Below are 11,077 nucleotides of genomic sequence, written 5' to 3' on the forward strand. Positions count from 1 at the left end.
AGAGAGAGAGAGTAAAAGAGAGCCTGGCACACGGACAAAGCGCTTGTCTCCCCTCCTTCTCCCAATGTGAAACAGCCCTTTGAAGAGGAAGCGAGGAGGGCAGTCCTGTATTCCCATTCAGCCTGGACTCTAGTGAGCATTTAGTGTGCTGACGCTAACCAAGACACCAGACCAGACACAACACAGTCAGAGTCAGAGAACCAGCTGAGGACCTCACAGAGCACAGGCATGAACGACATCAAGCTGGCTCTGCTGGGAAGTGAGGGGGCTGGGAAATCAGGTGAGTGGCTTTTACTTCAAAACAGTGGATCTTCAGTCTGTAGGATGCTGTGGTGCACACTCCTTTCAGACTCTAAGTGTAGTATATTTACTGTATGCTTAATAATTACCAAAGACAGAAGCTGGATTCTGTCTCACCTCACCTAACACCTGCGACTTTTCCTCATCCAGACATTCACATTTCAATTCTTCTGTCTCTCTTTGTTCAAATGCTTTGTCTAACATGATCTTGTGAGGGAGATTCAAAACATCGCTATTAGAAAATGTTATTAATTTTTCCTCCAGATCAGATGATCAGTTATTCATTTTAACTGTGGCATTCCTACCTTCTGATTTATGGCATTCAATTGAAAGTGATGCTGGAAACTTCTGAAAAAAATAATGTGATTATTTATAAATCACATCAAAGGTCTGTGTTTCAAAAAAATCTTGACTGGATATAGTCCATCAAAAGTTGTCAACATGTGGAACTACACTAGTGCAGCTCCTGTTCTACGTCTCTAAATGTACTTTGTGCATATATATATATATATATATATATATATATATGTATTATACCCTGATCACAGCTGTTTTGATGTTGTGGTGAATATGTTAATTTCAAACCATCAATGAATGGAGGCTAACTCTAATCTATAGACTTAAATGGTTAAAAAATGACATCTTTCATTGCATTACACTGTGCTGTTGTCAACTTTGTGATGTTACTATGATATTTATTCACATTTATTCAAGGATCAGACAACATTAAAACCATATTTTGAGGTATAAGAAACTTTTTTCATCACTTTCTGACAAATCTGAACCCAACAGATTAATCAGTGATACAAATGATCAGTTCCAGCCCTAGTTGTAAGTAACTGATGGTCTTTGAAGCTTTATGAGTGGCTGTCATTTATTATTTCAGCAATAGTTGACCGAAAGATTGCTCTATCTGGATTTTCCTCTTTTAAGATAATATACATCGACACAATCTTACATTCTCTCAAATGAGAGTTTATTTAACAAAACTAACCAGCTACAGTCATTACTTAAGAACAAGTGCCAGTATATGGAGGTTACCATCTGCATGTGTAAAAAAAAGTCATCTTACTATGTGATTTTTAAATAGTGCTTAACTCCTTTCTTGTCTGGACATTGGCTCAGTAAGATGACAATCTTTAAACATTCTTTTCACCGGCCTTTGGTTTCATGTTACATAACCAGATGGAAACTATGGTTTATTGGCTCCAATCCTTGAAGTTAAACCAAAATAATGAGATGATTTGTGCCTCTAGATAATCCCGGGCTTTGTTAAATTAAAGCTCATCTATCACAGAGCTGAATTCTGAGGTTGGAAGAGGAAAAAAGAATTAACGTGCATGTGTGGAGGTTTTCTTTGTTCACCAAAATAATAAGTTAAACAGATGTGTATATTGGTCAGGACAACTTTGTCTACTTTTAACAGTTGCATGAGGTCAAACTTGTTCCAGATTTGCTGCCTGGACAGAGAGGAGCATCTGAGGCCCCGTTTGCTGTTTGGGGTGTTGTTGTTTATCAGTGGGGATTGGCGCTGCACTTTGTAAAAGCTTCATAAAACAATGGGACATCTCTATTCTCACGTCCTGGCAGTGAGGCAAAGCTATTACTATGGAGATTCTTGTCTGTGTCTGGAGGCTGCATGTGTGTGTTTAGTGTTTTTCCTGCTCTCTACTCTTCTGCTTCTTGTTTCTGATGTGCACTTGTAATTGTTTAGCTGTTTAAAATACATCAGTTGGAGTGAAGAAGGTCCAAAAGAAACTTGGCCCTGTATCTTTAAGATTCCTTTGCGTTTTCCAGCCAACAGGCATGCATGGATAATGCACTGTGCCATCAAACTACATTTGTGTGTCCCCATAGCCCAAGTATAACCCCTGCAAAACCTCTCCAGAGACCCAAGACCACCATCAGCCACATGCTCTTCAAAGTTCAGCATGTGAAACTTCAACCCTTAATTGAAACTGATTATCTATGGGACCAAAAGTGGAGCACATACTCTGTTTTAAGTGTTGCTCTCAGTGTGGGGGCAAAGGAGAGGGGGGGAAATGTAACTGTTCCGTTTGCCAAATATGCACTCGGAGCCTCCTGCAAAGCCGTGCACTCTCGATGCTGTGAGGCTACAGTGTCACTTCTCCATTTCCAGAAGTGGGATGAATAACGTTTGGTCATTTCCACCCCCCACCACCACCACCACTGCTGCCACCTGTGAGGAATGAGTAGGTCATGACGTCGTGATTCATTTTGCTGTTTCTCATTTTGATTATTTCCTTCAGCCGTCCTTGTGCGCTTCCTGACCAGGCGCTTCATCGGTGAATATGCCTCCAATACCAGTAAGTGTTTCCAGATTTGATAAAAGGGTGGATTCTTGGTTTTGGTCCATATGAAAAGGGTTTATCTACAGACAAAACATGTTATTTAATCATAGATGTGAATTACGTTCCCAGGAGCTTTCATTTGTAATACTGGAAATATACGAAGAATAGTGACACTCGTGGAAAACAAACCTACTTGTGCAGATTATGAGACTGAAACGTCCTTTGTAATATGATTGTTTTCCATTTTCAATCTCCCCCACAGATTCACTGTATCATAAAAGGCTGTCGATTGATGGCCGGCAGCTGAACCTGGAAGTCTTTGACCCTTGCTCTGAGGTACAGCACATCCTGAACACATCTAAATAAGGCTGACTCATGCAAACAGTTGGAAAGTCATGTGTCTATTTTCTTTTATTAGAAAATAACTCCAAACCTTTCTGTTTCGAGTTCCTTGGCTATGCCCTGTATATCACCAGGTTGTGTTGGGAAATGTAATTATTGTGCAGATGACCCAGAAAAGGAAGAGGTTAAACAAATGAGAATCCAAGACAGATGGGTATTATAACTTTTCAGCGTAATATGCTCAAGCTGTACACACAGATGTAAATAAAAAAAAAAAAAAGTCATATTCCAGCAATTTGTGTGACATATGATGATCATCATTTACAGGTGTTGCTATTACCGTTGCGACAGGAGGAAAAAAAACTGCTTTTCTGAGAAAGAATCCATCACATCTGACAATAAAACACGTCACTGTACCATGGAGGCTGCAGTACATGGACATGACTAACCCTAAGTGAACCATGGCTTTACACACGCACACACACACTCTTATAACCTGCTTACGTCTCCCATAAAAAGAGCTGAGACACTTCTTACTGCAGAGGGTTTTTTTTATTGAACACCCCTGGGCTCAGAAGAATAAAAGCCGATCATTGTCTTTGTCGGTTAAACTCCGCCCTCTCATAAGAAGCACAGAGTCACTGTCCGGCCCCTTTGACCTGGACAGCATAAAAAAAAATATGGAGTCAATAAAGACAAAGGATGAGTGGATTTTACAGTGAGTGCTGAGGAATCCACGTTCAAGGGCTCAGACAGGTCCTTGGACCTTTTGTCCTTCCTTGGCAATTTAGTCCTCCTCAAGAACATTACTATGTTTAAACTTGTGTAAGCTCTTTCATGTTTGTGCCATGAGTCAGACTGTCTGTCTGTCGGTCTGTCTATCTACTATCTATCTATCTACAGTATAAAGGCTGGATAAAAGCTCTTATGTTGTCATCAGCAGAGTTCGGAGGCCAGGTGCATACTTGAGGAGCCGGTGGACTGGGCAGATGGCTTTGTGGTCGTGTACAACATCAGTGACCGCAGTTCCTTCATCCACGCCAAGAACATCCTGCTGCAGATTCGGGAGGCGCGCATGGACAACTGCAAAGGGTCAGAAGCAGCGCAGTGAGGGTATTTTAATCTGGACAGAAGCCGCGGAGAACCTGCAACCACTGCAGTGATCAAAGCATTGGCAGTATTTGAACTTGCAGTGGCACCGGAAGTGTTTTCCACACTCAGGTCACTAGTTGCTGCAAGTATAAGAGACATAGAAAGCAACTGTGGTTCACTGCATTAAAATTTAATCTTAAAGTATAAATAATGTAAAAAATATTGCATTTTAAGTTGATCCACTTATACAGTAAAATACTTTATTTAATTGTTAATGTCTGTTTATCTTTATCTAAAATGTTTCTTCAGTTGCAGTTGAACCCTTTAAACGGGTCATTTAAAGGGCTGAATTTTCATCCAAAAAGCAAACAAGTGCTTAGATGTACTTTGTGATTATATTAGTGGGATGTGCCGTAAACACAATAGGAAACAAAACTGAGCAGTATGGTTGTCCTACTTTCACTGAGGCCGAGCAGGAATCCTCATGCAGTTTTGAGTTTGAGGAATGCTGGAAGTCCAGACTGGCTCCGACAAACTGAGGGACTCGCTGCAAACATACAAGCGTCAACGTTTAGTTTGCTGCAAAAAGAGGCCAAACACATTCATCAGTCTGCCCTGTCATGCACCGTGGTATCTCCTGAAGAGATTTATGTAGTCGCTGACAGGTGTGTGTGAAATCCTGGACTCAAATTATGTTGTCCTGTTGAAAACCATGCAACTTTTCTGAGTTATTTTCTGAGATAATCTTTGTCAAATTCCCATCAAAAGAAGAAGCTTTCCCTCAGTATGTGAACATTTTCTTCTGTGCATCAGTACTACAGTCTAAGAAAAGGTACTTCTATACACAGTGTATAGTGTTGCAGCAATGGGCTCAGAATGGATCATTCAGTCGTTCAACGTCCTCTTCTTCATCTCACGTCTCCACCCTCTCTGTTGCAGTGACGTGGAGGTTCCCGTGTGTCTGGTGGGCAACAAGCAGGACCTGTGCCACATCCGGCAGGTATGTGAGGACGAGGGCCGCTGCCTGGCACAGGAGAACCACTGCAACTTTCAGGAGGTGTCGGCGGCCGAGAGCTACCAAGACATCGCCAACCTCTTCACACAGCTCATCCGGCAGGTGATGGAGCACCTGAAGTACAGAGCAGACCGACGCCGCTACAGCGGCTCCAAGTCCATGGCTAAACTCATCAACAACGTGTTTGGCAAGAGGAGGAAGTCAGTGTGACGGCTCCAGTGTTGACAGTAGATGATGATGAGTTGCAGGGACACAGAGGCGGTGTGTATGGACCCGGGATTAACGGAACCATATAATGTGCAAACTGTTGAGTATGTGTTACAAACACCAACCCAGAATGTTTACATAGAAACTTGATGTCATTTACTTAAGGACCTTAATACTTCCAACAGTGGTGCACATGACCTTGAGGGCAGGCTCAAGAAATAGTTTCATGACAAAAAGGTCGATTATGATACTCACAGAATGTGTGTGTTTTTAGTGCTTTCTCTAACAATTCTATATTCTTTTTTGATATCTTGCTTATATTTTTTTTTAAGTGGTCTATAAAATACACATCTGGCACATCTATTTAGAGCTCTGAGTCAGACTGAGGTTCGGTTATGTAAAGCTGTGCCATTATTAAACTATACTGACTGTACGAAAAGAATGATAAAGGTGTAAATGATCCTGCCCAGGTGCCACGAGCCTGTGAGGAAAATGTAAATGAAGCACAGTCTGTACTTGTAGAAACAGGTCTAATCAGACAACGAAAGTCAAACCACCTGATTACCATGCGTTGGACCTTTGGAAGGAAAAATCTTCGGTTCGGACTCAAATTGTTGTTTTCGGATAAATTAGAATTATGCATGATGTGAGCTCAAACTAATAAGAGTCGTGATTTAAATCAGCAATCATCTGATTAGCCAAAAGAGTCCAAGAATGTAACCGCACATTTGGTGCCAACTTTCAGAACTTAGTGACTTTTGATAAAAAAACAACAACAACAACAACAACTCCTGACTCTAAGAGTATCAGCTCTTTTCCAAACATAATGTCTTGCTGCTTTTAACGCTGTAGATTTCACACATGAAGTACAACTATAATTTGGACGCATGCACATCTGAGGACGCTGAGTGAACACGTCAACACGTCACATTTAAACCTGGATTGAAGCATCCTGTGGCAATTTGTATCCTGCAGCTGCTCAACTGTTTTTCTAAAGAATCCACAGATACTGTTTGTCAGTTTAGACGAGAGGGATGAAGTTTATTGACTCTTTTAAGAACATTGTGCTCAGATATTTTATTATACAATAATAAAGCATGTTGATACTATGATACTGCAAACGTGTTTGTTTAAACCCCCCCATGCACAATACAAGACCCACCAGCATTTGTATCCTTTTCTTTTGATAGACTGTGTTTATATTAATGTCAAATGTATTAATTCCTGTATGTATTTGGCCTTTTAACAGAACACTACTAAGAGCTACCGTAACTAATGCCAATTAAGGTCATGGACTCATTCTTTGCTGAGCTATTCTTCTTAAATCCAGTTATGTAATCGACATACTGTACAGAATGTACCAGACATTGTGTGGAAAAAAAAAGAAAAAGTAATTCAAACAGTTTTTGTGCTTTTTTTAATGGTGTTTTCCTCTCTTGTAAATACTGTAAAAACACTGCTTGTTCCAGAGGAAATTAAAATTAAACGGTGTCTGATAACAAGTCTGTTTGATCTCTTTAGGGTGTGTGAGCCACTGTGCGTGAGCTAAAGTTAAATTACATGAGATGACATTTGTTTTTTTTCCTCTAAAGCTTCAATAAGCAGACATTTCCTGTGTGCAGCTGGGGAAAAACTTAACAATAACAAAATTGTTTTAGAGGCAGGAGAAGCGAGAAATGTTCTATTATTACACTGAATTCTTTAGTCAATCACAGGACTTCCACTAGATGGCAGCATAGTTGACAAAAAAATAAGAGCTGATAATAAGGATGCCCTCTTTTCCTTATGACACATTACACTCGGGTAAAGTTCAAATTATTAAATAAAATGACTTTCAGTTCTCCAAAAAGAACATTTCTTGGGAGTGAACAGGCATGTATTTATTATTTACTATAACCAAATAACTGCCAAAATAATTTAATAGGCAAAACAATCCTAAAAACATTATGTTAAACTACAGCTGCCAAAGCAAATTGGAACTGAAATTTGAATCCATGCAACAAACAAGGCCCTGTTTCTGATTGTATAATAAATATTTTGCCTAATAAGTTTATATATCTTGAGTCTTAATATAGAGCTCATGGAGCAGAGAAAGCAAAGCCATCATTGCCTCTTTATTATTAGGCTACATGGGTAAAAATCACACTGAACAAATAAAATAAACGAGTGGTATCTGAATAGCATTGGGTTGCCGTGGCAACCCCAAAGCATTAAGAGAATCAATAAGAGTACACGCCTAATCTAATGGACCACAGAAAAATAAATAACTGGTGTTGACACTTTCAAATTAGATCAAGATTAATCAAATCTGCCTCAGCCTCAAGTGTTTGCTGTTGACTTGCTCGTGTAATGACCTGCATCAGTGGGTGGAGTTTGCACCTTCAGCTCATAAATGCTTACAGATAGAAAGTGGGTAAAGGATTTAGAACAAAAGTAGACTCTGTTTTTCTGTCTTCTTAATGACTAAGGTTTGTAATTGGTTAAATCTTACAGTCGCACACACTGTCAGTTATAACATTAATTGTGTCTTCAATCTCAAATGTTTTCATCTAAGAATTGCTTTGCCACAAAGGAAGTCATGTGTTTCACATTTCCAGCAGCAGTTTGAAAGAAAAGAAAAAGGCTCCACCCACACAGACCAAACAGGAAATTGAAGAAATAAGACATCACAGTGTCAGCCACTGAGTTTAAGTGACAGGTTATTTCTGAGGAGATTTGGGCAGAACAGCTCCAAGCATTAGCCCATAATCACAACGGTGTCAGAAAAGTACACATTAAATAAAAACGAGAAAAATGTATTTGTATTGTTTTTTAACCATCTAGGATGGTTAAAAAAAAAATTACACTTGATCTCCCAATTCCCTCTTCTCCACTTTCTGTCTGTCTTTTTCAGAGAGATGAGGATGAGGAGTGCATACTGACAGAGACAGAACCTACAAGCGTGGCCTCGTAGCTTCAGGTCAGTGATCTTATTTGGCCCCTGTGCTGAGGAAGAATTGGTTTTGGCTGAGGACAACCATCCGAACCGAGGGGATTGGAAGCTGCTGGGACACGGCGAGAGCCAATCACAGAGGCCATCGATCAGTTCCCCTTAATCTCACAGCTGGTGAGCACATCCCCATTCCAATCTAAAACGCTGCAGCTTAGTCAGACTGACAGGGGATTGGGCAGCTTCCAAACACTTGAACCACTACAGAAATAGATCCACGTACGAGACGGAACAGTTTGTCTGCAACATCAGATGGCACTTCACTCCAGTCTCACCATCCATCACTGTGGCTGCAATCATGCCTGCAAACATGAACAGTTAGGGTTGTTTAATCCGGCCCCCGACTGAAACTCACATACTCCACCAGCTCTATGTATATATACATGATGTATATATACATGAGGTATCCATGTGTTTGTCCATTTTAAAGCTGTAGTGTGTAGCTTAAATATCAAATTAAAATCTTACCTGAAATGTATTTTCCATATAGCAGGAATTGAAATCAGTCTGAATCAGCAACATGACCTCATGCTGTGGTCATGTTGCATGAGTGAACACAGTGATTGGTTGTTGTACACACACAGACATCTGCATTGTGTACTTTGCCTCTAAAGTGAGACATTTTCCATTATCCATTTATTTCTTAAATGCTGTTAAAATGAAGAAACATTTATCTTTATTTATTTATATGTATAGTTTTACGAATCCTTCATCCTGAGATGTAAGTGCTTTATAGAGTACAATGAAAGAAATGTGGTATTTATAAATACTAGTACACACAATACAGTCATTACACTGGCACAGCCCCGCTGACACATAACAGCTGCCATCCATCCATTGTCTGCCGCTTTATCCTCCACATGAAGGTCACAGGTCACTGACACAGGGCGAAAGGCGGGGGTACACGTACCCTGGACTCATCGCCAGTCCATCGCAGGGCCGAACAACCATTCACTCTCACATTCACACCTATACAGTCAATTTAGAGTGTCCACTTAACCTCTGCATGTTTTGGGACTGTGGGAAGAAACTGGAGAACCTGGAGAAAACCCACACTGTACCGGTGGGGGGGGGGGGACGACATGCAAAACCCACACAGGAAAACCCTTGTTCCAACCACACGGCAACAGCGCTAACAGCACTAACCACTACTCCACCGCGTGGACCAACAGCTGCCACTTTGGCAACATCAAAGCGGCGCTAAAACTGTTTACACATTCAACACTGTCATTAGCAACTGTCAACGCGTCATCTCTTTGTTGCTGTCGGTTACACTTCATGATCTCTGGATAACAGATGTAGGAATGGGACAAACAATGGGACAAACTCGAGTATCTGATACAGTCATCTTAGACCATTTATGAAGCTATGAACGTATGAAGCTCTTAACAACACATTTGTGGTAAGTCATTTCAAAGACACAATTCTCCGACTGAGTAGCAAATATTGGTCTCCCTAAAAGAAGCCCGTACATGACTCAGCTAAAATCCCTGATTTGCATTGACATTTCATAGTGAAGCATGTGACATATAGGATGATACTGATGATACTAGCTGTAGCTCAGTAACACTGGCTCAACCAAAATGCATGAGTTTAACAATTATTTCAGTTTCCTAATTTGACCAGTTCATAAGTGTGCTGTGAGAAAATCTACTTTTCATCTTTGTGAACCTTTTAAAAATGATATTTGTGCCAAGAAGTAGTTAATGGAACACAAGGTTATTCAAGTGGTGGAGCAACAGCAACATCTGTTAAATCTCATCTCTCCTCTGCAAGACACTATATCTAAAAAGAATTCAATGTTCAGTTTTGGTTCGATTTACACGTCTGAAACGCATTCTAAATGGAACTGTGCTGAAGCAGAGGCATCACTGCAGTTAATCAACAGTTTTGTTTTTTCACACACTCACAGAGGTCTGGCTAATTCAGATAGCGAAGGTGTGAAGTGCTGTAATACATGACTTGTGCTACAGTCCTGGAAAGGTTTGCGCTTGAATAACTCTATTCAAATGTGTTTTTCTAAGTCTGAGGCGGACAGAACAAAGACACCTACTTCAGGTGGGCACAGAGGAACACGGTTCCACCCAGGGCGAACTCACATGTGCCAAATACTCGTTCGAAAATAGGATTCATGAAAAGGTTCATACACTGCTGTGTGTTCACTTTTGTAACGGATGACTTGTAAGGATTCGTATTTGCTCTGAATGAGCTCATTGAGTCCTGCAGGAGCCTAAGCCATGATTTATGTAAAATGATCTATGAAAAGCTTCAACGCTGTTCCTCTCTTTTTAAAACTCGCAGCTCTAAATAAATAAACTGCACTAAGAACTAACCATTAATGTCAAGGAGTAGAACATTGAGAGAGTGCCTTCACTAAACAGTTGTCCCCTGCAATCAAACAGCATCAACTCAGGTTTACCTTAAGATTCTTTTAGGTAATATGAATCTTCTTGTATTCTACTATTATTATTTGAAGAGTTGTATACAACAGCATCTTGCTATGAAGTGACTTCACTGTAAAATCAAACTAGACAGCACAGGAAAATCCGCTTTAAAAAAAAGACACCATTTTTATTGTAGATGCACCGGAATTGTGTAAATGAAACTTAACTCATTCACACCTGAAAGCTGCCCAGCACGCGCATCGTGTCACACGTCAGTGTGCTCAATTATAACATCTCTTATGGATGTTCACACTCAACCCATGTGACATAAAGAGGAGAAAGAGGCAATTAAATATTTGAGTGCTTAATCCTTGAAGGCGTCATGAAAATCGCCAGTTTTAATGTTGTGGCTGCACAGTGTATATATATAACAGGG

The 11,077-nt window shown here is 40.3% G+C and overlaps 1 protein-coding gene across 2 annotated transcripts; it reads left to right on the forward strand.

Moving 5' to 3' along the window:
* rerglb (RERG/RAS-like b) lies at nucleotides 1-6,770 on the forward strand. 2 transcript variants are annotated; one of them, XM_058646642.1, is made up of 5 exons: nucleotides 1-280; nucleotides 2,571-2,627; nucleotides 2,875-2,948; nucleotides 3,895-4,046; nucleotides 4,986-6,770. In XM_058646642.1, the coding sequence occupies exons 1-5, from the start codon at nucleotides 229-231 to the stop codon at nucleotides 5,269-5,271; spliced, it is 621 nt and encodes a 206-aa protein (XP_058502625.1). In that variant the 5' UTR covers nucleotides 1-228; the 3' UTR covers nucleotides 5,272-6,770. The 2 variants fall into 2 exon arrangements, with proteins under 2 accessions (XP_058502625.1, XP_058502626.1); XM_058646643.1 differs by having other exon boundaries at nucleotides 4-280; nucleotides 3,898-4,046.
* The last annotated feature ends 4,307 nt before the right edge of the window (nucleotides 6,771-11,077 follow it).

This window comes from Solea solea, chromosome 12 (assembly GCF_958295425.1).
Source record: "Solea solea chromosome 12, fSolSol10.1, whole genome shotgun sequence".
Taxonomy (NCBI): Eukaryota; Metazoa; Chordata; class Actinopteri; order Pleuronectiformes; family Soleidae; genus Solea; species Solea solea.

Bases quoted from the DNA above. Each gene is read 5' to 3' on its own strand.
- rerglb (XM_058646642.1), top strand. From the start codon at position 229: ATGAACGACATCAAGCTGGCTCTGCTGGGAAGTGAGGGGGCTGGGAAA. The intron at 281-2,570 runs GTGAGTGGCTTT...TATTTCCTTCAG, and splicing joins TGAGGGGGCTGGGAAATCAG to CCGTCCTTGTGCGCTTCCTG. The intron at 2,949-3,894 runs GTACAGCACATC...TGTTGTCATCAG, and splicing joins TCTTTGACCCTTGCTCTGAG to CAGAGTTCGGAGGCCAGGTG.